Source organism: Primulina huaijiensis, chromosome 11 (assembly GCF_012295235.1).
Source record: "Primulina huaijiensis isolate GDHJ02 chromosome 11, ASM1229523v2, whole genome shotgun sequence".
Classification (NCBI taxonomy): Eukaryota; Viridiplantae; Streptophyta; class Magnoliopsida; order Lamiales; family Gesneriaceae; genus Primulina; species Primulina huaijiensis.
In genome coordinates this window covers 19,198,665-19,221,700 of record NC_133316.1, presented here as the reverse complement: position 1 = coordinate 19,221,700, position 23,036 = coordinate 19,198,665, and the positions used below count along the sequence as shown (strand labels likewise).

General features: G+C 36.2%; 4 protein-coding genes and 1 long non-coding RNA gene across 8 annotated transcripts; 1 reads left to right on the top strand and 4 right to left on the bottom strand.

Moving 5' to 3' along the window:
• Positions 1-1,006: 1,006 nt before the first annotated feature.
• Positions 1,007-7,227, bottom strand: LOC140987656 (uncharacterized). Of its 2 annotated transcripts, none has more exons than XM_073456253.1 (8): positions 6,257-7,227; positions 5,592-5,945; positions 4,473-4,961; positions 4,235-4,303; positions 3,444-3,599; positions 2,894-3,110; positions 2,340-2,672; positions 1,007-1,824 (listed from the first exon to the last, which is right to left on the bottom strand). In XM_073456253.1, the coding sequence occupies exons 1-8, from the start codon at positions 7,100-7,102 to the stop codon at positions 1,709-1,711; spliced, it is 2,580 nt and encodes an 859-aa protein (XP_073312354.1). In that variant the 5' UTR covers positions 7,103-7,227; the 3' UTR covers positions 1,007-1,708. The 2 variants fall into 2 exon arrangements, with proteins under 2 accessions (XP_073312354.1, XP_073312355.1); XM_073456254.1 differs by having other exon boundaries at positions 5,595-5,945; positions 6,257-7,226.
• On the bottom strand, positions 2,008-2,333 carry LOC140987657 (uncharacterized). Its single transcript, XR_012177201.1, has 2 exons — positions 2,145-2,333; positions 2,008-2,052 (listed from the first exon to the last, which is right to left on the bottom strand). It is a non-coding gene; the product is annotated as an uncharacterized lncRNA (long non-coding RNA).
• Positions 7,228-7,917: 690 nt separating the features above from the next.
• On the top strand, positions 7,918-15,270 carry LOC140988046 (U11/U12 small nuclear ribonucleoprotein 35 kDa protein). 2 transcript variants are annotated; one of them, XM_073456899.1, is made up of 9 exons: positions 7,918-8,143; positions 8,246-8,343; positions 8,416-8,467; positions 9,518-9,588; positions 10,899-10,989; positions 11,061-11,136; positions 13,898-13,976; positions 14,326-14,604; positions 15,136-15,270. In XM_073456899.1, the coding sequence occupies exons 1-8, from the start codon at positions 8,008-8,010 to the stop codon at positions 14,593-14,595; spliced, it is 873 nt and encodes a 290-aa protein (XP_073313000.1). In that variant the 5' UTR covers positions 7,918-8,007; the 3' UTR covers positions 14,596-14,604; positions 15,136-15,270. The 2 variants fall into 2 exon arrangements, with proteins under 2 accessions (XP_073313000.1, XP_073312999.1); XM_073456898.1 differs by lacking the exon at positions 15,136-15,270 and having other exon boundaries at positions 14,326-14,826.
• On the bottom strand, positions 14,965-16,632 carry LOC140988045 (NADPH-dependent aldehyde reductase 1, chloroplastic-like). The gene is made up of 3 exons (XM_073456897.1): positions 16,202-16,632; positions 15,715-16,091; positions 14,965-15,465 (listed from the first exon to the last, which is right to left on the bottom strand). The coding sequence occupies exons 1-3, from the start codon at positions 16,463-16,465 to the stop codon at positions 15,081-15,083; spliced, it is 1,026 nt and encodes a 341-aa protein (XP_073312998.1). The 5' UTR covers positions 16,466-16,632; the 3' UTR covers positions 14,965-15,080.
• A 441-nt stretch (positions 16,633-17,073) lies between these two features.
• On the bottom strand, positions 17,074-21,872 carry LOC140988818 (mevalonate kinase-like). Of its 2 annotated transcripts, none has more exons than XM_073457892.1 (5): positions 21,620-21,871; positions 19,420-19,508; positions 18,922-19,175; positions 17,742-18,155; positions 17,074-17,452 (listed from the first exon to the last, which is right to left on the bottom strand). In XM_073457892.1, exons 1-5 carry the CDS (start codon positions 21,701-21,703, stop codon positions 17,334-17,336), a joined length of 960 nt encoding a protein of 319 aa, XP_073313993.1. In that variant the 5' UTR covers positions 21,704-21,871; the 3' UTR covers positions 17,074-17,333. The 2 variants fall into 2 exon arrangements, with proteins under 2 accessions (XP_073313993.1, XP_073313992.1); XM_073457891.1 differs by having other exon boundaries at positions 17,079-17,452; positions 19,265-19,508; positions 21,620-21,872.
• Positions 21,873-23,036: the final 1,164 nt, after the last annotated feature.

Below are 23,036 nucleotides of genomic sequence, written 5' to 3'. Positions count from 1 at the left end.
ACCGATCACTTTTCATCCAATGAAAAATTAGAGTTGTTAAACGGGACGAAAAGATTATTATGATTTTTATAGGTTCCAAAAATTTAATTCCTTAATGATTTTTAAAATCATTCCACAGGCTTTCTCCAGACTACATTTTTACCATGGTTACCGAGCCGAATCGAAGAAAAGGATCTCAATTTCGTCGGTCCGCATCGCTGCACCCACAATGAAACTGATTGAAATTGTGTAACAGATCATTCAGTGGCAGCACGACCAGTACGTGCCAACAAAGTTCTACAAGTGTTGCACTGGTTAATTAAGGATACAGATATATTGGTGACTCACTCTTAAAAATTTAAAAACATGTAAACAAAATAAGCACATGTGATCAAAGGATGAAAAGACGCATCTACACTTTTCACCGAACTTACAAGATGAAACAGGAAATAAGCAGCAAAATCTCGTAAGATCTTACTTTCTTCTCGTCAAAATTAGTACCATCAACATCACTGCAAACGATTACCACTCCGCGATTTTGGTTTAGCACGCATTTAGTCATGTCACTATTTCGGTTCGATAATCAACTTGCTGCTTTTGTATGTTTTACATTATATATATATGCACATTTTGAACCTAAAATACATACTGACCATTAGAAGAATGAATGAAAACAAATCAGTAAGATATTGCATCAACAAACAATATACATTTCAATAAGCTGTCATTCTAGCAATTCTGATCACCTAAAAAGGTATCTGCAGATGAAGCAACGGTTTTTGATTGCACACAAAATTCAAATATATAGAATAGGAGCTAGTGTTGAAGATTTCGATACTCACCAATTTTAGACAAGCAGAAACTTGAGAAGCATGGGCCATTCAGGCCTTTATCCAAAATCCTAGATCTTCTGTTAAAAAAATATATGAATTCAATATTCAGTTACAAATCAAAATGGCAAAACTTGAGCGGAAGATCAATCCTGAGCTGTGATATCATATAGAGAAAGGAGCATTTTTAAGCGCTTGGTATAGCTTACCTTCATTAGAATTGAGAGGGGAGATCTGTCAAAAGGAACAAGAGGAAGGGAAAAAAAGTAAACAAATAAAAAAAACAACAACGTGCTACTTCGATCAATAGAAATCGCCAATAAATTGATTCAAGATTCCGTTCCAATTTTCTGGGAGAAAAAATAGTCAGGAATGGTACAACATTTGGTAGTGAATTTGCCCAAAGGCTACTTGTACAAAAACTATACACTTTTACCATGAAAAAAAGTACAACCACCATTACTATACATCATATTACTTATATGAGAGGAAGCCTCATAAATTAAGAATCCCAAAATGATAAATCTAACAAAAAACACCTTAACTTTAATTCGACTGTATGATCTCCCCAACACAATCACTGGTACAAACAAGCATATTTTGACTTGACCCCAAAAAGAATATCCCATTTTTGTTGGGGGTATTTTGTTATCTAACCCCAGTCAACTATATTTTTTTAAAAATGACCTTCTGCAGGTATTTCAAATACACAGGGATGTCATTTTTTTAAAAATAGTTGACCATGTTCATTTTCCCAAATATCCGTTTTTGTTGTGATGTAGCAACAACAGGTCGGAGGGATGTTAAACCACACAGCTTGCCTTGTGGCTTGCTAGAACAGTGATTTAGCAGCACATTGTAGACATGGGGTCATTGGAGTTTCATATACCGCTTGTTGTTTACGAACCAAAGCGTAACTGTGGCAACTTCGGAGGAGTACAGCTTATCAAATTTGCCCACAAGTTTGCAATGGTGACAAAATAGCGCTCCTCTCCCCACTTTATGATCTTCACCCCTGGTTTAGAAACAAAGGAATTATAAAAAATCACACATGAACGACATTCAAGGATATTCACAAAATCAGATATAAATCATCTAAATGTGACCAACTGCAACATAATCTTCAGTTGAGGTGAAAACAGAAATATTGGCCATCAAGGGAAACCGAAACTGTTGACAAAATAACAATTTTTAAAAATTTTCTTCTTCTTTGCTCTCAAAGCCCTTTCAACATCAATTCAATCTGAAATACATTATTTGAGAATTAGGTTCTGGTAAATAATTTGAAAGTTGTCATTCCTGTTAAATTTGAAAAATTTTATGCTAACTTCTTACAATTGCACAAAATTTTGGGTCTTGGAGATGTTTCAATGTTTTCTTTGAAGAAAACAAAGCCAATATAGAGAATCATGAATCACGAGACAAACATTCATCTGTATTTGCTAGTAAAAGATAGCCATTTTCTGCAAACATGTAATGAGTTCTCGTAAAAGGAGAAGGAATTGAGCATTGTCATTAAAAAATGTCTACCTGGTACCATTCCTGCCGATAGCATTGATAGTCCACATAATGAATCTTTTTCCATGAAAACATAGTTTTGAAGTGCAGTTGCATCAAGACCACGGATGTCATTAATGGACTTAAATAACAATGCATCCTCTGATGCAGTAGATACTTGTACACTATAAAGGGCTTCTTCAAGTCCTGATGTTGACCACAGAGCATGGCATTCCTCTAGAAGAATGTATATGCCAGACAAATCTATGGAACATGATATGGTCCAAGGCTTAAAAAGTTTGGCTGAAGCTCCAAGAATCACTACCACCCTATAGATCTCTCCAAGCTCTAAAACAAAATTTCTTCCTGTAATAATTGCAACAGTTTCAGCGAGGATTAAAATGGAAAAATAAGTATGTCGAGTTTACAAATAATATCAGCTGCACTCATTAGCTTTCTTCTATGCATAAGATTTAACATTACAGTCGTTATCAACAAACGTTCTTCGACCAAAATGTATTCATTACAGAAAATACTACCAATGTCAAATAGACCCTTTCAACAAGATTAAAATATAGGTTTGATACCTTGGGTTTTAGCAAGTAACTGACTCCGAACATGCTTCTCTGCTGCTTTAGTCCAAATTGAGGCACCTTCTTTTAATTCTTGAGCACATGCGGAGATTATGTTAGACCATACAGAAATATATGTGGTTTTTTCCTCTGATGTCCCTAATGTCAAAATCTTAAACATCGAGGTTGTGTGTCTAATGAGTTCCATAGCTGATTTCATATCCTTCTCCACCTATGCCCAGAAAAGGATTTCATAAGCAATAAAATTGCTATTTTCCATGTGCACAGAAAGAAATATATAAATATAGACAAACCGAAAAGTCAGTCAGTCAATTCTAAACTGTAATAGAGATAAACTGAAAAATCTCTCAACTATAATGGATGTGGAAAAGCAAAAGAAGAAACTGAAACAATACGTCACCATAAAACTATAAAAGAATATTTTTTCCACGAGAGGCTAACATAATATGCCTATTCTGGAATATATATCCATAATCCTATTCTATCAGCTTTTCAATACTATATACATAAAAAATATGCATGAAGTTCTGAATTAACTACATACCAGAAGTAATTGTTCTGATAAATGATACTCTGACTCCAATATCTGAAACTGTGGCTCGAGCAAAATTTCAATGAACTCGCTGAGATAACTATCGTTTGAGGTGTGATCCTGCTTATCAAAGAGGTAATCCATTTGTTCCAGTTCCTTGCAGAGCATCTATACACGGTTTGAATGTGATTAGAGTTAGAACGGTGAAGTTTGATCCGATTATATTTAGTTTTTAATGTTCAGTGAAATTATGGCATCACACCACTGATTACCAAAATAAAAGAATCAACATTTTTATCTAAAAATTGTCACATACTATTGACACATAACCAACCACTTTAAAACATCAAAATCTCTTTTCAATGTCACTAAACTACAAGAAAAGTACAAAATTGAAACAACTGTCCGAGAGGCTGTAACTAGTTTATGTACATCAACTCATTACTGTATTACAACGAACACGGTATCAAGCTGACTTTGCATCATGAGAAGAAGAGTCGATCCACATTATGCAACCAAAAGATAATCTCAAGAATCTAATTGATTGAAAATAACAAATGTATTTTGATAAATTTGAGATACATAAACAAAGACCAAACTTCAAGAAAGTTCAAAAATTACCACCAATTATATTATAGAACCAAAGTATTAGAGTAATCACAGTCGCATGGTTGCAATTTGCAAAGTGCAACTATAGGAACAAATCAGTCTTTCTGACTTCAAACCTGGGAACAAACACAAATTTTCATGACGCCGTTGGAGGCCTATGTTAAGAGCTCAGTGGCAAGCACTCAGATGATTACCTGGAACTCACTGGCCAGATCTGATATGCTTGAATCTTCACCCAAAATAGCATCATTACATAAAGATTGCTAGTAGCAAAAAGAAGATTACAGAAAATTAGCATTAATACAATAGGATGCACAAATATGTACTGCGAGTTGTATCAAAATTAGCATGCAAGTTTATCTAAACAAAGACTATGAAAACTCAGTAACAGTGACAAGAGGATCGAAAAATTCGGCTGACTCTCAAGCATACCTTTAGGCGTTCGATATGGTTTTTAGAAACAAAGCATAATGCTTCCTTTAATTTAGAATAAAAATCCAAATGATTGTTCAGCTTCATCTTAGAAGAAGTTTGCAGATGTGCATCCCCAAAGCTATAAAGAGATGCCTCGTTGTCCCAGCTCCTTTGTGAGAACGCATCCTTAAAATCCGAAGAATTATCATCACGATGATCACCACCATTCCCTAGGTTGGAGCTGGTCATTGAACTGGAGAGATTCAACTCAACTGTATTTGGTTCTTGGGTAGTGTTTATAGAAGTCTTCTCAGTTTGGTTGTATAAACTTGATATTAGATCATTGATAGAAATAACTGATTTAGAAGTATGACTATCACTCTCAGAAATAGACCGGTGCACAAAAGCATCTCGACCATCTAGAAAACCATCGCTTTCTGGCTCTTCATCTCCAAAAATAGACATGGGAAGTGCACTTCTGTGAAAATTTGAGTTTGTATCCTTCCTCTAGAAAGTGAATAATCACAATCAGTAGAAGAAAAAATAAGAAGAAAGAAAAGTTCAATTTCCTTTTTTTGAGGGCTAAATGTAAGTATGCAATGAAATAGCCGGCACCGGTAGATGCATGATCTTTTCTCAAAGTTAAGGAGTGCAAAACCCTATAAAAAAATGTGCATTCAATAGATCAAATAAATTCAAAAGTGTGTTAAAAAGTTGAAAAACACACAACCATCTTTAAACTAAGAAAGACAAAACAGCATGACTGAATTACTAGGAAATATGTCGATGACAGCAATGAGATTGCAAAAGAAGAGTAAACTCATTATTGACAAAAAAGCCTTTTGTGTCTAAACTATGTCCTGTATTATGAATATGCATCCTGAAATTTCAATCCATCATCAGTGAGAACGGTTACTCAATTCAATTCTAACGGTTGCTTTTTCATTCACCACTCAAGTTTACTGATTCAAACGTCTAAATACCTCAATAGGATTTTTCTATCACGTCTGGATATGTTTTCGCAGGAAAAAAACAGCATATAGTTGGATAGTTTGTGAAGAAAACTAAAACTTTACAAAACACTGTCCCATGGTACAAGAGTCAGTCAAGAATGAAAGGGACACATGAGTGACTAACCACCTGCTCTGGCTTAGTTTCTGCAGAGGCAGCAGTAAACTCTCCAAAATCTTCATCAAAATCAGCACTTTCAACGTCTGGACTAGGATTCAATATACCTTCTGCATCATTTTCTTTGATGTTTGAATCATAATCGCTAGCTTTGCTAGGCTGGGTACTGATTAACTCTACATCCTGGGAACCATGAGAACCAGCACTTGAAGCGGCAAAAGTGTGTACAAAACTGGTTGATGGTGCAAATAGATCTATAGATTCCTTCGCAGGCTCAAGCAAATTGCGTATTTCATTTGAGCTACTCGCACTTCCAGGTGAGAATGTATTCATTGCAGAAACATCATGTGGAGTCAAGTCAACCTTGGTACAAAGCAAATCATGTTTAGGTAACCAAATGAGGAAGCCTGTACCTTATAGAGTTCACTTCACTACGCCTAAGGATACTCACCGTTGGAGCATGTGATGATTTCCAATCAAGCCACAGTTGATACTATTTTATATAAAATCATAAGTATCGAAAAAAAGTGCAGTTCTTGGCGTTATAGCTTATTTCAAATCTCGATATATTTAAAATCACATAATCCCAACATAAATGCCTAAGGAAATTAACAATTACCATTTCACAGCTGAACTTTGGTTTATATGTCAACACCATAGGAGTCATGCATTACCTTATTACTCAAATCTATAGCATTGGGTTCTGAATATGCATCTTGAAATTCCCATCCATCATCATCATCATCATCATCATCAGGAGGAGGAGCATGACCCGTCAAACCTCGTGTATGATCATTCATATCCGAATTGGGATAGGAAGTTTTGACGCTTGGATTTGCTGAGTTTGAGTTAGAGCTGGATTCATTCAAATCCAGACTATACGCACCATAAAGGTCATATTTATGATTCGGATCAAACACATTTGCCATAAAACTGAACTCGCTATTACCATTTTTTGTGAGCTGACTCTGATCACTTCTGCCTACCGCACCGTTAATGTGAAAGTTTTTCGAATCAGTAGAATCTGATCTTGCCACATTCAGATCTGAATTGGAATGAAATCTATTCTCAACCAAAACCGAATCTTTATTAATCAACTTGGAAGGCCCATTTTCCCCGTTGATCAGCGAAGTGTGGCTGAACAGATTACCGGCACTGAGATTCTTAGAATTCTCAGTAAAAACCGAATTGAAATTCGCAGCACTAATATTGCTTCTCCCCAGATTGAAATCCGCAGCATCCTTACCTTCTTGCTCCTCTTCTTCCTCGGCAGCCCCAAAAAACGAAAGCGGCAACGCACCACTCGGCTTCACCCATCGAGACGTCGGCGCCAATGGAGAATTTCCTTTCCCAGTAAGCGAATTGATAGGAGGATCGGCGAATTGCGATTGCTGCGGAGATTTCACGAAATCACCCCACGCATCATCGTCGGCAACTGGATCCAGACCATTGGATCGAGAATCCAGCGTGGACAGAGGGTGGCTGGAGCGGAAGGAAGAGAAGGCGAAGCCCTCCGCCATAGCCAAAAAGACAAGGACGCGGAGAATGCTCTTCCACTGTTCTCTCTGTCGTTCAACACAATTATGCGCGATTGGTTTAACGCGCCCGTGGATTATATTAGAGCCTACCCCACCGTATATTCATTTTCTAGATTTTCAGCAAACACAATTACACTAAATTTTGTATATAAAACGTCGAATCGAGTCTAACGAGGAGCATTGATTTTAGATTTTTAATGATTTGTATGGAGTTCAAAAATTTAAAAATATTTAAATTTTTGTAAAATTTTAAAAAATCATGTGATATTCAAACTTGACTTTTAAAAACTATACAAAAGTCTATATATATTCAAAATGTCAATAGAATTTTAATAACTCTTTAAAATCTATTAAGTACAAGAATTATAGTTTAAGTCACAAAAATGAAATGTCAAAAAAACTCTTTGATTCAATATAAAGATTTGGATGTACATTTAATTGAGAAATCTTCCAAACTCACGTATTCAATACAAACACTGAAATTTTCACTATTTTCTCATTTATTTATTTGTATTTTTTAAAAATATATTTTTTTATTACTAACAATAGTTTAAAATCAAAATTATTAACATCATTTATTTTATTTTTGGAATTCCAATCACAAAACCTCATAAAATATAAAATTATATTTATTAAAATCCAAAAATTTTAGAAAATTTGGTTGAAATCGATTCATGTTCCATTTAAAATATTCAAACATATTCACAAATTAATTTTTAAAAATAAATACTCGAAAATTCATAATACCCAAGACCAAAGTCAGTATTAATTAATAATTTTTTAAAAAATGCTAATTAAATATAAAAACTAAATTTGGACAAGAGAAGAAACGAAGCATATATATTTGGGATAGCAAGTAACCGGCAAAGTTTAATTTTGGTGTGAAAATGGGGAGCAGCGTAAATTCAGTGTTCTACGCCGACTCCTACCATCCAATCCAAGTCGGAAGCATTGACGGAACCGACACTCAGCCGCACGACGGCGCCGTACTCAGAGCTCTTCTCTGTTCCAATGCCACCCTTTGTAATAATACTTGCTGCTTCTGTTTGTCATTGATTGCCCGTGGTTCGGGGCTTCAATTTAATATTTTTGCTTCTCGTCTTATTTCGTGGTTTCTTTTTGCAGACGATCCATTTGGAGACCCAAAAGTTATCGGAGACCCTTATTGCACTCTCTTCGTCGGTCGTCTTTCCCATCTAACCACTGAAGATACTCTTCGAAAGGTTTTTCTTTCGTAAGAAATTTAATGATTGTTATTATGTTATTCTAGGTATTTTCTTTGTTTATATTTTCAGGCTATGAAAGTCTATGGGAGGATCAAGAACTTGCGATTGGTCAGGCATATAGGTATTTTTTTTAATCAATTTTCCTCCAGTTCATTGGCTTCAAATGGATCAGTGAGTTACTGGGTTGAGCTTAATCTAAAACAGTGAGAGTGATTGGGACCGTTGTTAAAGAAATTTAGTGTATTTCAAGCTAATCACTAGAACTTCCTCCTTACGTGGATCTTTGTGAAACAGGGGAGATGAAAACGTTCAACTCGCATCTTCACTATTTTTATCGTAGTAAAACAGCGTGTTTATATTTTAATATCATTTAACTTGTTAAATATGAAATTTTAACAATTGGGCTGTCCAAGGAATAGTCACTCCAATGAAAATCCAAGAATTGCTATACATTTCTGGTAGAATTGCTGCTCTTTGTAGAACTTGCAATTTTTTACTTCAAGAGCCTTGGGAAGAACTTGCAGCTCACTGAAACGTTTAAAAATAACAACACAAATCTTGCTATGACTGCTGCACTACAAATGATCTACAACTTGAAATGAAAATTTCATGACAGTAAAAAAATTGGTTGCCACAACTATTTCATTTTTACAGGGGAGAATGTTGCCACTTTATTTGCGCATAGATAAAAGTTACTTGTCATTCACTATCATTCTTCTTTTCTCTATACATTTGCTTGTGTGCGAGAACTGCTAAGGGGATTTTGTTAGTGATGCGTCGTAAAACATTTAAATTTAGAAGAAAAGATACACTAACTTGGCACTTCTCCTTGCTGGATTGTTCTTCATTAGTTGTTTCTCTGCAGTGTGCTGTAATCATACGAACTGCTACTAACCATAGTATTCCAAAGGGCCACATCATGCAGAAATTTATGTTTATGAATGAAATATTTCTTTCATTGAAGAGATTGGATGTTATAAAGTTGTGTAGGTGAATGATCTGATTACTTGTTAGCTTTGTATCATATTGGTCTTGACTTTTGAGAATTTGAGAAGCAAAAGGATGTGAAAAGATTACTGATTGCATTGGAATTATTTTAAAGAAATTTCAAATATGCGACATTTTTCCTTTTTTCCCCCTCGAGGATCACCCTTTAGTTATTTGTTTGCAGTGACTGGTGCCTCACGTGGTTATGGGTTTGTTGAGTTTGAGACAGAGAAGGAGATGCGTCAAGCATACAAGGTTATGCATATTGGCCATGATTGTTAGCTGTAACTTTGCTTTTTATATAAATTTTGTTTGTCATACAAGTGAGCCAAGATGTCTGAGTCAAGAAGAAAGCTCTGTAAGACAACTACATTATTATTTTACTAGAGAGAAAAATATGTCGATCTTAAATTTAGGAATTTAACCACAGATGATTAAAGCACCATAGCAATGGTGAATAGATTAAAGCCCATATGGTGGGGAAACAAGGAACGAGTTTCGTTTATTTTTTCATTTGTAAACATTCCAAACAAAGGTAGCTTTGTAAACATTCCAAAAAAGGTAGCTTGTCTGAGAAATTTCGTTTCAATTAATAACAAAGGATTCTTCAGATACTTTATTAGAGAGTGAAAAAGGTAAGGAACATACAATAATGGTCATTGGTTCTGGGACATCTAAATTTGACAAGAAAATGATTGTTGAATATATCTATAGGAATCAAATAAAGATAAAACAAGAAACTCCACTGCTGCCTTGCATTTGTGGAAAATCAACCCATTCTACCTTGGGTAGTTTTAATCAATTGAGAAACGACCTTCCGTTCGAACCATGCATTTACTTAGTATTCACTCGTTTAAAATTTGAAATAGTGTCTTTGTTTTGCCATTGCCATTGATTCTACGAGATTTCCCCCCAAAAGTCTGATATGTTATTATTTTTTTAAAAAAATTCAGACCTCTGTTGACCCTACCCTTCCTATTGATATTCAGTTTACAAAGCTGACAAATCTTCCTTATCCAGTTCGTGAATTTATGGGCATGTTACGGATGTCGGCCAGCCTAGGCGCCCGAAAATTACCTCTTTTTTTGGAAAAGTTTTGTGGGCTTTTTATTTTAAATTAAAAGTTCAATTAAAAAAGTGAATAGTAATTATTTTATTGGCCTTAAACCAAAGTCAAACAAGAAATGTGATTTGTCGGCTTGTCATAACACACCAAACTTCATTTTATTATATTGATACCATAGAATCCACCAAGCATCGCCTAGTTCCCACCTAAACGCCGGTCTGGCGTCCGACTAACGAGGTTTAGAACCTTGGCTTCATCCTTAGACAACAAATGATTCTACACCATTGTGTACCAATACTCGAAAGAAATGGAACCCCTCTTCTGGTTTTCTGAGTTACGTCATCTTTCCAGATTTTGAAAACCCTAATGTTGCTGGATTGTGTCAATATGTGGATTTTTGTTGTCACACCTGTGTGACTGAACTCTGAAGCAACCATATTTTGTTCTATTAACTCTACCTTGGGTCTCATTGATGATTATGTGTTTTGCGAAATTTCAGGATGCTCATCATACTATTATTGACGATTCTGAAATTATAGTTGACTACAACAGGCAGCATTTGATGCCTGGCTGGATTCCAAGAAGATTAGGTAAGTCGAAAATTTCCTTTCACAATGTTTTTGTACTCCGAAGGGACTGAAATTTACATCATACTTGATAGGGGGTGGTCTCGGTGGTAAGAAAGAATCAGGACAACTTCGTTTTGGGGGACGAGAAAGACCATTTCGTGCTCCACTGTATGTCCATCTTTCCTTGTTTACTAGCAAGATGTTTAATGATTTTATCCTTTACCCTAGCATGAATTTTGTTTCTTAACAAAAACTTGATCTCTAGTTCTCTATAATATTTCCTTTTTGTTTGTCAAAATGTGGTAAGACATTGTTTAAAGAAACCACCACTGTCTTTCAGATAGGAATCGCCCACAATTTCTCTTCATAAATGAGGGCGGTTGAGTAAGGGTCTACATCATAAATAGGAGCTAATTTCATGGAGAGATTGGATTTAGGGAGTGTTAACATGGATTTGTGGGTGTCCGTGTAATGTTGACAGAACTAACGACTGGAGGGAAGAATTGGTATACATTAATGGTGATATGTTGTTTACTGTTCTGAGCCTATTAACCATTTGAGAGGGGGTGGGGGGAGGAAGAATGCTGTAGCTTGTTTCTAGTTCTTTTAAAACTCGGTAATATTATAGTTCTTTTATTTGGTATAGCTTATAGATTGGAAACACATAAGGCAAAACACTTGACTGGACAATTGAAGGTAAATTGAAGATTATCAAAATATGTCAGCAGAATTTTCGGGTTTATTGAGTTTAAAAAAGGAATATAAAGTGTATTTGGAAGGGTAATGTGATTGGTTAGTTAAGGTAACTGGTCCTACTTTGGCCACTTCGGAACTACCACCATTTGGAAATCTAACCGTCCCAATAGAAGTGTCACAAGACAAAGAATCATGTGCAGACAAGGAGTTTCCAACCATGTGGTTATTCACACCACTATCCACAATCCAAAAAGAAGAACAGCGCGAGGATGACTGAACTAGACCTGCCATGTTAACAGCATGAGGTGTATCCTTTTTTGGAGTAACATGTGTCTTCTCAAGCAACTTCAAAATCTCTGCATGTTGGCCTAGTGTGAATAAAGCTCCACTAGAGTCTGATTTTTCTTCAGGTGGATGCCAGGTGAGCATTTGATCCAGGTTTAGGAGGTTGAGACCACTCTTTTCTGGATTTGAGATTCGGACCTATGTTCTATTCTTATGAAATCTGTGACCTGGTGGATATCCGATCAGTTTGTAGCAGGTGGACTTGGTGTGGCCTGGCCAATTACAAAACTCACACCTGACTTGTTTTTTCTTCTTATAATTAAACCGTCCTTGAGAAGAGTAGCACACGGAAGATTGTGTCTCTGTCATAGAGGAAGGTGTTGTGAGAAGAGAACGGTGAGATTCCTCCTGTGAATTAATCGAAATGCCTGGCTAACAGAAGGCATTGGAGTCGTCGTCAGAATTTGACTACGGATAGGAGTATAACTCTCATTGAGCCCCTTGAGAAATTGTAGCAAACACTGTTGTTGCTCATGCTCAATGTACATCTTTGCCGTATCACGGGCAAAAGTAGGCAATGTAACGAGAGAACTAAATTCAACCCAAAGCTGGCATAATTTCTAGTAGTAGCTGGAAATAGTGCTATTACCTTGCACCGGTCGTCCAATTTCATGATGTAGGGCAAATATTCGAGATCCATTTCTCTTATCGAATCGTTCCTTGACATCCTTCCATACCACAACAGCCTCCGTTGAATACACAATTCCGGCAAAGATTTCCTTCGAAACATTGTTCATGATCCATGTCAGCACGAGCACATGACATCTTTCCAACGGCGGCAGGGTATCCGAATCTGCAGTTGGTCTAGCGCAACTGCCATCTATAAAAGCCAATTTGGTCTTAGCTCGCAAAGCTGGCAACATTGCTCGACTCCGAACACCTTAGTTCTCTGTTTCAGTCAGTTGCTCCGAAATCAAGGTCAATCCAGGTGTATCAGAAGGATACTCATACAAAACACCTCCGAATCGATTCGATTGCTCATGATGTTGCAGTTAAAAAAGATTGAAGAAAAATGTGCACGAAAGGGAGACAATTGAAGAATCCGCAAGGAAATCTGCAAAAAAATTGCACTTCACAACAAGCACCAAATACAGGACCCTAGACAAAATCCCTACGCTCTGGTTACATGTTAAGAATGAAGAATGTGAGAGAATATGAGGAAAAGTCATTCTGGATACTCAATGTTTTATCTACACTTACCAGTCCGTATATATACATTTCTACCAGAAAGAAAAGCCTATTGCTAACTAAAATGAAGACACGACTTTTAGCTACACTAACTATTCTTTTGTTTCCAACACTCCCTAGTATTGTTGTAGAAGCCATCATCGTAATTTTGAGTGGCTGATAAATGCTTACTCGTTTTTCTTTTCGAGTGGAAAGCAACATTTTGCTGTTGAGTTCTGCTGGAAAGGGTTTTTTAGCTAATGCCATGTGGGGTTTGTGAGGAATTGACTCGGTGAGAATATGTTGAAATGAACTCGGTAATATTGCTTGAGACAAAAGATTCTTCTCTTATATGGTCTAGATCTTCTCTTTATAACCTCACAAATTCAAATTCAGTTTGATTTTGTGGCCCGCCAAAGTTATTTCCGTACGATAAATATGGAAAGAATATTATTGGAATATGGAGCCTGTAATGGATCCCAATTTATTTGTTTCATCTCAATTTTTTTTTCAACTTTTGGATTTTGGTTCCTTTTCTAGTTGATTCGTTTAGTCCATGATCTATCACTACTCTTATATTATTTGGATGATATTCCCACTTATTGTTGTATGCTTTCTCAAGGGAAATATCTATAATATGCACCTCCCCCAAATTCATCATCTCCACAGATACTTTACAGTAATGTTTTCCAAGCTCTTATGTGTTTTGTTGTACGCTCAGGAGACAAATTCCTTGGGATGATTTAAAGAGGCTTGGAATACCACCTCCTCCTGAAGGAAGATACATGTCACGCTTTCAGGTAAGGGTAACATTGGATACTGAAACATGCTGACCATTGAATGAAAAATATTTGAACGATATCAGCAGCTTTCTAAGACTGAGTTTTGTTTAGGTTCACCTGTTCAAGTATGAACTCCGGTTATGATATAAACCAAATAAAGTATTGTACTTGATTTTCTCTGAGAAATTTCAAAAATATCGAAAATCCTTCAGTATGTACTTTACCATTTGATCAGTTACATACTTGCATCTCTTGTTCGATGTCAAACAGTCCAACTTCTTATCTTGACACTTGATTGTCCTTCTGGCATCAACCACTGTTATAATTTCTAAATATCAGACAGTTGCTATTTTAATTTTTGAATTAGAACCCATCACCACCGCGAAGAAAAAGAGGCAGCGCCGAAATGGAAGACACTCGGGAGCACATGAAACGTAGGGCACCTTCTCATCAGCTCAAGAAGTCATCTAGTCCTCAGCATTCATTTAGTGAAGATCACATCCACAAGAAGCACAATCGGGTTAGACATTCTTATAGGGAGGAGAAGAGGTTGTTTAGTTCTAACGAACGATCTCATATACAGCCCAGTAATTTGCATCGACATGATAGGTGGACTCCTAGTAGAGATGACCTGTAAAGCGATTAGGTAAGAGCTGCATTGTGACCCTCTTCAGATATCTTGGCATTATCTTATTATTGGATTGCAGTTGGTTAATTTTGCTGTAATGTTTCAGCTGTATTATCCAAGATCCACACATAGCGTTAGAAAACGATGTAGTCACAGTGTCTCTATTTAATGGAAAGAGTAAATATTATGTTAAGTTTGTCATCATTCTTGGTAATGGAAGGAGCTCTTCCGCATTTGCTCTATGTTATCCATCTTACATGTTACTATCATTTAAATTTGAGTGCGAGGGTTTGCATTAACTAAATCACCCATCCATGTTTAGGGGACTTGTTCTTTATAGTTTAGAATGTCATTGAAGAATTCAATACAATAGTGAGGTTGAGAATAACAAAATGAAGTGTATATTTTCATACGATAGACAACACACATGTAAAATCAAACATATCACAGAACTTTATTATCATTATTCATTTATACATCAATCAGTAAACTACTCAACTATTAACAATTGTGCCCCCATTAGGGTGTATGACCTGTCCGCTTATGTAGGAAGAGTAGACATTCGCGGCCAGGAACAAATACGAAGGGGCAAGCTCATAAGGCTGCGCCGCCCTCTTCATGGGCACTTCAGACTTTCCCAGTTCGGCATTTTCCTCCTCACTTAGAGAGGCTGCATTCACAGGTGTCCATGTAGGCCCTGGCGACACACCGTTCACCCGGATCCCTTTATCCATTAACTGCATCGCGAGGCCTCGAGTGAATGCTATGGTTGCCCCTTTTGCGGCTGTATAATCCAATAATTTTGGCGTGCCTATGTAGGCTGTTAATGATAAGGTGTTGATAATGGCACTTCCTTTCTTCATATGCTTCAAACTATGCCTATAAACACCGCATGAAAATTGTCCATCATACATTATGAATTCATTAATTACATAAAATAGCTCATTTTGAGTTCTAGTCTACTAAATATTAAAAATTTAGCTTCATGCAGTCATTGAGTTGTGTTTTGCTATTAGTCACGACAAAATGTTGACGTGTGCGATATATATGATAGAACCAATACAAAAAATTTGACAAATTAAAGCCTAAAGTGATTAAGAACATAAAATTTGAGGAATAGTTAGTTACCTTGTCATGAAGAAGTAGGAGAAGATATCAGTCCTGAACACTCTTATAATCCTTTCTTCATCAATATCTTCAACAGAATTGGCTTTGTGCTGCTCTGAGGCATTGTTCACAAGTATATCGATTTGCCCGAATTTGTCCACAATTTCCTCCACCACTTTTTTGCAGTTTTCGTCGTAACCCAAATCCGTGGGTATAGCAATGGGGTCTTTGGCATGGGGGTGCTTGGCTTCTTTCAATATGTGAAGTGTGTCTTCCGCGTCTTTGTCTTCTTGACCTTTCACGTACGTGAATGCAATGGTGGCGCCTTCTAAGGCAAACAGGTGGCTCACAGCTCGCCCGATGCCCGAATCACCTCCAGTCACCACCGCAATTTTACCCTGCACATCGATCACCAGTAAGTACTCAGTGTGTTTAGTCTTTTCATAAAAAAAATAATGCACGAGAAGCAAAAAATTTGCCCTCCTCGTTGTAGTATGTGTACACGTACGAGAAGCTTGTCGGATGGCTTATAATCATCGGAAATGGACTTGGGAATTGGGTCCATCAAAAACTGTTTTCCGGGCTGAGTGCTTTGTGACTGCGGCGGCTGCCCAATCCCAGTCGACGACGCCATTGATCTCACACAAGAACGACGTTGAATCGAAGGATGAGTTGCTTTAGCTGGCAAACGTGGGAAATAACAAGGGAAAGAAACGGGATTTAAGAAAGCTTTAGTTGCCAAAACTTTGGAACTTGGAATGAAACGAGACATTAGATGATGTATATATATAGAGAGAGATCAGACGTGATGAAATAAGCAAAACTAAAATGGCGTAGGTTGTTGGGTTGACTGGCAAAGGAGATGGGGCAAATGGGCAACGGGCATTGTATAAAATGAAATGGGAGAGGATACGTGTTGATTGAAAGATGAGCTTAGGACAGATGTGAGGGGACAGACGTACGTACGACATCCGAAAAAGATTTGGATCCATGCAGCTGGTACCTACTTGGGGTGGTTTACGTGTGTGTATTATATGTATGTCACGTATGTTAACTATGACTATATATTATTAAATTAAATTATTGTTTTAAGAAGATTTAGAAATAATTAAATTTATAGATTGAATCACGAATTCCATTTCATTTCTCGAAGCACGCACCTGTCGCTGCTTTTAAAAGATTATTTTGTATTCATTTGAATGTGTCAACAAGAGAGGCGAGAAAGATATTAAACAAGTATCAGCTCAGCTATGATAACAACGAGAATAACCAGGTCGCTCTAAAATTCATATACATTAGCGAACTGGATATATACTTCAAAGTTGATCTGCAAAATGCATCTACAAAGTGGAAAAGAAGAAAAGAAATTACATGCAGACCGTAATTAATTTTCAGATTCAGAAGGTATTAAAATGTTTTTCACAGTTTTCTCGAGTGAAAGGGACAAAATATGATATCCCCGAGTCCAAAAAAAAAGTCAACTTCGATGGAAAAAAAAAAGGTAAAAGAAAAACATAACCTACTGAAATCAGGATTAACAGAACCAGGGAAACATAGCACCCATCTGCATGTACTCATTCGACATTACACGTACAAATCTTACGTTGTAGGTTCTTACAGTGTAGGCGTTGTTAATAAGGTCAGGAAGAACCGGTAAAACTGATTTCCATGCCCTGTCCACCAATTCCTGCAATCAGACATTGGAACCCACCGGATTCTAACTCTGCAATCACTTTATCAACAATTGATCCTGACAATACTGAGTTATGCAGTCAAGGAAAACTGCAGAGAACTGAACTTCATGGATAAATGATATACATATATACTTTATTAGAAATTGAAACAACATAGCAAGTGGCAGAGCCAGAGGGGCAGGTGGGGCGACCACTACACTTTTCTTTAAAATTTTCTGATGGGCTTTCACATTTTCAAAAAATATATATACATATATAATTTTTCACCCCGAGTTCCAGTTTTGGCACTTCAGCCTCTGCCACTGGATATGAAAGGAGTCAAGGGAAAAAACAAGCAGAACAAACGTCGGATACAGGCTGGCAGTAGTGTCAAAACACAGCCTCCACCACCAGCTCCAGTTAGTTTTGAAGAAAGTTTATATTTTAATGTCGTTCGAAGCACACTCTCTATAGAAGCATGGCTGACCCCCATACACTGGAGTAGCCCTTGATTCATTTCCATCAACTCTCCTAGTTTTTCCTCTTTCTCAGTTATGGCAAGATCATCAGACACAGGCGTTTGGATGATTGCAGCCAACTCATTGCTAATGGAATCAACAGCATTAAATACAGCAGTCATAGCATTAGAATGCCTTATTGTCCTTTCCGAGACACCAGCTACCAAAGCTTTTGTATTTCTCCTGACTTTTGTATTTGTTATGAGCATTTTAAGAGGCATATTAGTCTTGATGCATGTCAGCTCACCAGATCTAAATTTGATCATGTTGCCTGATAAATAAAAGTCATTAGTCAACGGTCATAAAAGTGTTCATTGATTTTACTATCGTTGAGAAAAAATGTAGTAAGCTCTTTTGTGTTATTTAACATAATAATCAGGCACGGTTTGGTGGTGAGGTGCTTAGAATATCCACCTAGGCCCGCTGAATTAGTCTGAAGAAAACATCTGTTGAGGAAGAGAAATTCAGTGTCAGTGATATCTTAATATGCATTGTAGGTACTTTCAAGTACAGTCTACCAATCTTTAAACGAGGTTAGAACATCGACTTTATGAAGCCCCTATAATATTCTGTGATAAGACACATTATACATCATCAGTAGTACGTTGCTCAAAAGTCCATTTCTGCACGGAAAAAACTTATTAAATTGTTTTCTAAAGTTATACGCAATTTATTACTTTGCTTATGTTCAAATAGTATATAAGCATTCCCAGAAATTATCCCATCCATGAGGATGAACATCATATGGTTCAACTACAAAAGTGAACATCCTGATAACTCACTTTAGGAAATGTAATTGGAGATAATATTTGAATTAGACGAGTCACTCTCATTTTCCAGGGGAAAAAAATAAACAGGAAGAGAGACTAACAATTATTTCAAACATTAGTAAATCAAATCCTAAATCGACGCTATTGGAGTTCCTTATTCCACCAGATCTTTCTATTTTTCTTCTTTTTTTCTTACAACTTTTGAGAGTGATGTGATGATGCAAGATGAGAGGGATAAACGATTGAAAAATGAGAACCTATACTTACCATAGGTGCTAACTGTGTTGTCTATCCCAGATGGCTTGCCATGGATGATCTTTTCACCTTCAAAGGCCCATTTATTTAGCAGTTCCAGCTCCTTCTCTCCAAATATTTGCCAACCTTGATGGCTAAAATCCAATTTTACAGAATCAGATAGAGCGAGTAGTGCAGCTGAGATGGCTACACAGAAGGCAGCAGATGAACCCAAGCCAGCGCCCAATGGCAATTCAGAAGTGACGACAATTTTAGCAGGCTTACACCTGATAAGGCCAAAATATAAATTAAATTATAGCATTTGTTTTTGCTAAAAATAAAATTTAAAATGATACAAGAAGTTAAGATTACACACCCATGAATTGAAGCGTACAGCCAAATAAAAGCAGAAATGCCCGAAGTTAGTCCAGAATTTTCTTCTGGAATATTTTGTTCTTCAACTAACATAGTAATTGCTTTTACGGTCTCTAGTGAACATGATGAGGGAGAGGAATTGGCATGACTAACTACTTCAGGCAGAGCTTCTTTAATTCTTCCAACAGCCCAAGAAAACTCCAAGTCCATATCCTTAAGATGGAGTTTAATTGCATCATCATTATCTATTAAAAATTAAATCAATAACCAGAGGTAAAAAACGGAGCCAATTATCAAACATATCAAGAACGAAAAACAGAGAACTACTGCTTTAATGCACTTCAAGTCATGTTCCGCTATTGATAGTGCTCTTGTCATAGCTATAGCGTGTCATTTGCAGGAGTTAATTCTTCATTCTTAATAAAGTTTCTTAAGGAACAAAGAAGGGAACGTGTCATCTTTCTATCATTAAGGACCTCAGAACTACAAGGATGAATTAATTTCCATCAAATCGTCCATATTATTTCAATTGAATCTGCCTGCAGTTCAACAAGATCACGTCATCAACCTTGACTTAATTGGTTTCACACTTTCACATTGGAAACGGAACAATAATCATAACAAAGGTCATTTACCTATGAGAATTCATCATCTCACAATTTTTAAAAATTTGGAAATATATATGTTCAATCATGAAGTGCAATAATACCAAATTTTGTGATATTTTTTTATACAATTTCAGAACTAATAAGCACTGGCTTGAGCAGATGGGGCAAGCCTGTGCTTTATGAAACTATCAGGAATATTCAAAACTTCAAGTTGATGTATGTTTGTCCATAGAATGTAACTTCCAATTGTTTCCCATGAATTTAGTTAATGCATGCTTTCACTTTTACAATTGTAATATGTTCGACTGGCACATATAGTTGTTCTCCATAGAGAGAATGTATTGGGCAGTGTTTTAGACAAATTCTAGTAGGAAAGACTCAGTCACTTCAATAACTATCATATCTGAATTTGCAAGCACGAAACTAAGTTCAAATCCAAATTGTAAAGTCTCATTTCTTCCACAGATTAACTACTTTGGAATATTTTTCCATTTACAATTCCAGGACAATTTTATAGTGTCATGCGGAACATCAAAGTTTGTACATCCTTCTAATTAACACATTGGAACCTCTGCTAACAAAGTGAAAATTTATCATCCATGCGCCATAATTTTCATGGTCGATACAAAAATAAAAATTGTCGCGCTAAACCCAATTGAATCATTCTACTCCGGGGTTTTTCTTACTGAGAAATTTATCAAATACAACATCTATATATCTTTCTATTCTTCCTCTTATAAAAAATCTAACAAAACCATTCCCAATTGTAACAAAGCCTGGTCACAGCAAGATTCAAACTTATCCCTTACATTCTCACAACTCACAAGCTTCCCAACAGCTCAACATAGTGTGAAAACCATTTTAATTCATCTGAGTTGGGGAATTCCAAGCTCTTCCCATTCATTGACGAATAATCACACTTGAATACAAGTCATTCGTAAACAGCTTCTACTTAAAAAGTAACATAAAGAGAAGAATCTTGCAAGTAAATCCCAAGTAATGAATCATCCGAACACCACTAAAAAGTGTGGAAATATGATGATTAAGCAATTTTTTTAATGAAAAGATCCATTTGTTAGTTGTCCCACATCGGTTACATAAAATCCATGTGAGTTGTATATATGGACTTGGACAATCCTCCCCCTTGAGCGAGCTTTTGTTGTGGAGTTAGGTCCAAGTTCCAATCTTAACATGTTATCAGAGCTCAGGTTCCACCGTTTTGTGTTGAACTGATCATACTTAGACCATCCCTTCTGCTCGAATTTGGGTCATTTGTAAACTTCACACTCCAGATGTTCATTCCTAAGCGTGTGGGAAGTTTGTTAGTTGTCCCACGTCGGTTACATAAAATTCCTAGGAGTAGTGTATATGGACTTGGATAAATATCCCCTTGAGGTAGCTTTTGGATATGAGGTAGGTACAAATTCCAATCTTTATCGTCATTAGATCATTTTTCCAGTGATCGGAAGAAAGAAGTAATATTATCTAATACCATTAATACATCTGAAAAACAAATCATGCTCATGCTTGATTTTGCTGATAAAACAATAAAAAAGCATGCAAAAGATCAATAAACAGTAAATTGAACTAAGATTATGAGATTCATGTTAGCCCTATTGCCGAGTAGTTTAGGAGCAAAAGTCAAATTTCCTGCCAAACAGCAAAACATTCAACGTGATTTCCTCGAAGTTACAAAACACGGAAAATTTCTCAAACATTGTTGAAAAGGGAGCGGAGCAATTGAGTACCAGAGGGTGTCGGGAAACGAAGAGATACATAAGTGTAGAGATCAATGGCGGCAGCGACGGCGGTGGATCCGTGAACCACCGCATGTTCGCCGGCCAATATGATTTTTCCGGGGGCTCTTGCTCGTACCTCCATCGCTTTTATTTTGGACAATCTTACTCGTTCAATTTAGACGTTAAGTTTGAGGAGTCGACAGCACCGAGGTCAGTGGCGGAGAATTACTCATATATATTTTTTTCATATGCGGCAAAAGTGAGCATCTATTGGAATGTAATTAACATATTCATTTCATCCATATTTATATAAATATTTTATATAACGTTTATATAACGATAGTTGTGTAATATATTAAAATTATATATATATATATATATATATATATAATATTTTAGATCGAATCATTATTTGTTTTTATCCAATAATTTTATTGAATCTCAAATTTAATCAAACCGTTTAAATGTGCATTTCACTTTTTAAATTTGTAGTAGATAATGACATTTTATATATATATTTTCTTATTATTAAAACTAAGTATTTATTAAATTTTATTATACTCCTAAAATATAGAGAAACGCATTAAATACTAATCGTGATTTAAATGTGACTAAAAAAACAGTTTAAATCCAATAAATTGGTATTTTTATATCCAAGGAGCTGACAATTATATTTTGGGGGAAGTCATAATAGCTTTTGTGTCCAAAATATACGATTAGTCAAGTGTACAAATTATTTTTCTGTACTATTGTATTTTGTAATTTGATAACGAAGATAACAAAATTTAATCTTGAGTTCGATATGATGAACAGATCTTCAAATCTTCCAAGCTCTTGGGGTCGGGTCGAGTCAGTGTTGAGTGGTCTACCCAGACAAAAATAGAGTTAAGGGGCGTGAGAGTTGTTTTCGACGTGACTCCTCCAATGTTTAAATCAATGTTTTGATTATGAATATAAAGAACAAAGTACAATATATTAGTGTTAAATGGGCGATGGAGTGTGAATGAATAAAATTTTGCCTAACACTCCGTTTTTATAGAAATAGGAGAAACTAACTACCTTGTTAGAGTGAAATTCTTACCAAAGTAGAATCCAACCTGAGATATGGAGCATCATATTATAAGACTTTTCTCCACTTCGGTTTTGTTCAAACTTCTCTCGCGATGAGCGACCTCCCACTTCGATCTGATGGAGCATGGGTTAAAACTTTTCGTGGTGGGCTTAATTTTTATTTAGTTATTTTGGGCCAACACCGTATAAGTCGATGTAAGACACAAGAGTTGCATTTTTTAATAAAATTTTCCAAGATTAAGAGCTCTACTGTTTAATTTCATCTAGAGAATATGTCGCGTTGCCCCCATCCCTCCCATCCAAGATCGTGGATTCGCCTACGAGCAGCATATCAGTCATATACAACAACATTAAA

What these genes read in the sequence shown, in the direction of transcription:
- LOC140987656 (XM_073456253.1), bottom strand. Translation starts at nt 7,102, where the DNA reads ATGGCGGAGGGCTTCGCCTTCTCTTCCTTCCGCTCCAGCCACCCTCTG. An exon ending in AAACTAAGCCAGAGCAGGTG is followed by an intron (nt 4,962 to 5,591) that starts GTTAGTCACTCA and finishes TTCACTTTCTAG; the next exon opens with AGGAAGGATACAAACTCAAA. An exon ending in ATCGGCAGGAATGGTACCAG is followed by an intron (nt 1,825 to 2,339) that starts GTAGACATTTTT and finishes TTTCTAAACCAG; the next exon opens with GGGTGAAGATCATAAAGTGG.
- LOC140988046 (XM_073456899.1), top strand. Translation starts at nt 8,008, where the DNA reads ATGGGGAGCAGCGTAAATTCAGTGTTCTACGCCGACTCCTACCATCCA. An exon ending in CTGTTCCAATGCCACCCTTT is followed by an intron (nt 8,144 to 8,245) that starts GTAATAATACTT and finishes TTCTTTTTGCAG; the next exon opens with ACGATCCATTTGGAGACCCA. An exon ending in GATACATGTCACGCTTTCAG is followed by an intron (nt 13,977 to 14,325) that starts GTAAGGGTAACA and finishes TTTTTGAATTAG; the next exon opens with AACCCATCACCACCGCGAAG.
- LOC140988045 (XM_073456897.1), bottom strand. Translation starts at nt 16,465, where the DNA reads ATGTCTCGTTTCATTCCAAGTTCCAAAGTTTTGGCAACTAAAGCTTTC. An exon ending in AGCCATCCGACAAGCTTCTC is followed by an intron (nt 16,092 to 16,201) that starts GTACGTGTACAC and finishes ATCGATGTGCAG; the next exon opens with GGTAAAATTGCGGTGGTGAC. An exon ending in TCCTACTTCTTCATGACAAG is followed by an intron (nt 15,466 to 15,714) that starts GTAACTAACTAT and finishes CGGTGTTTATAG; the next exon opens with GCATAGTTTGAAGCATATGA.
- LOC140988818 (XM_073457891.1), bottom strand. Translation starts at nt 21,752, where the DNA reads ATGGAGGTACGAGCAAGAGCCCCCGGAAAAATCATATTGGCCGGCGAA. An exon ending in TCGTTTCCCGACACCCTCTG is followed by an intron (nt 19,509 to 21,619) that starts GTACTCAATTGC and finishes AATTTTTAATAG; the next exon opens with ATAATGATGATGCAATTAAA. An exon ending in TTTGACACTACTGCCAGCCT is followed by an intron (nt 17,453 to 17,741) that starts GTATCCGACGTT and finishes TGCATAACTCAG; the next exon opens with TATTGTCAGGATCAATTGTT.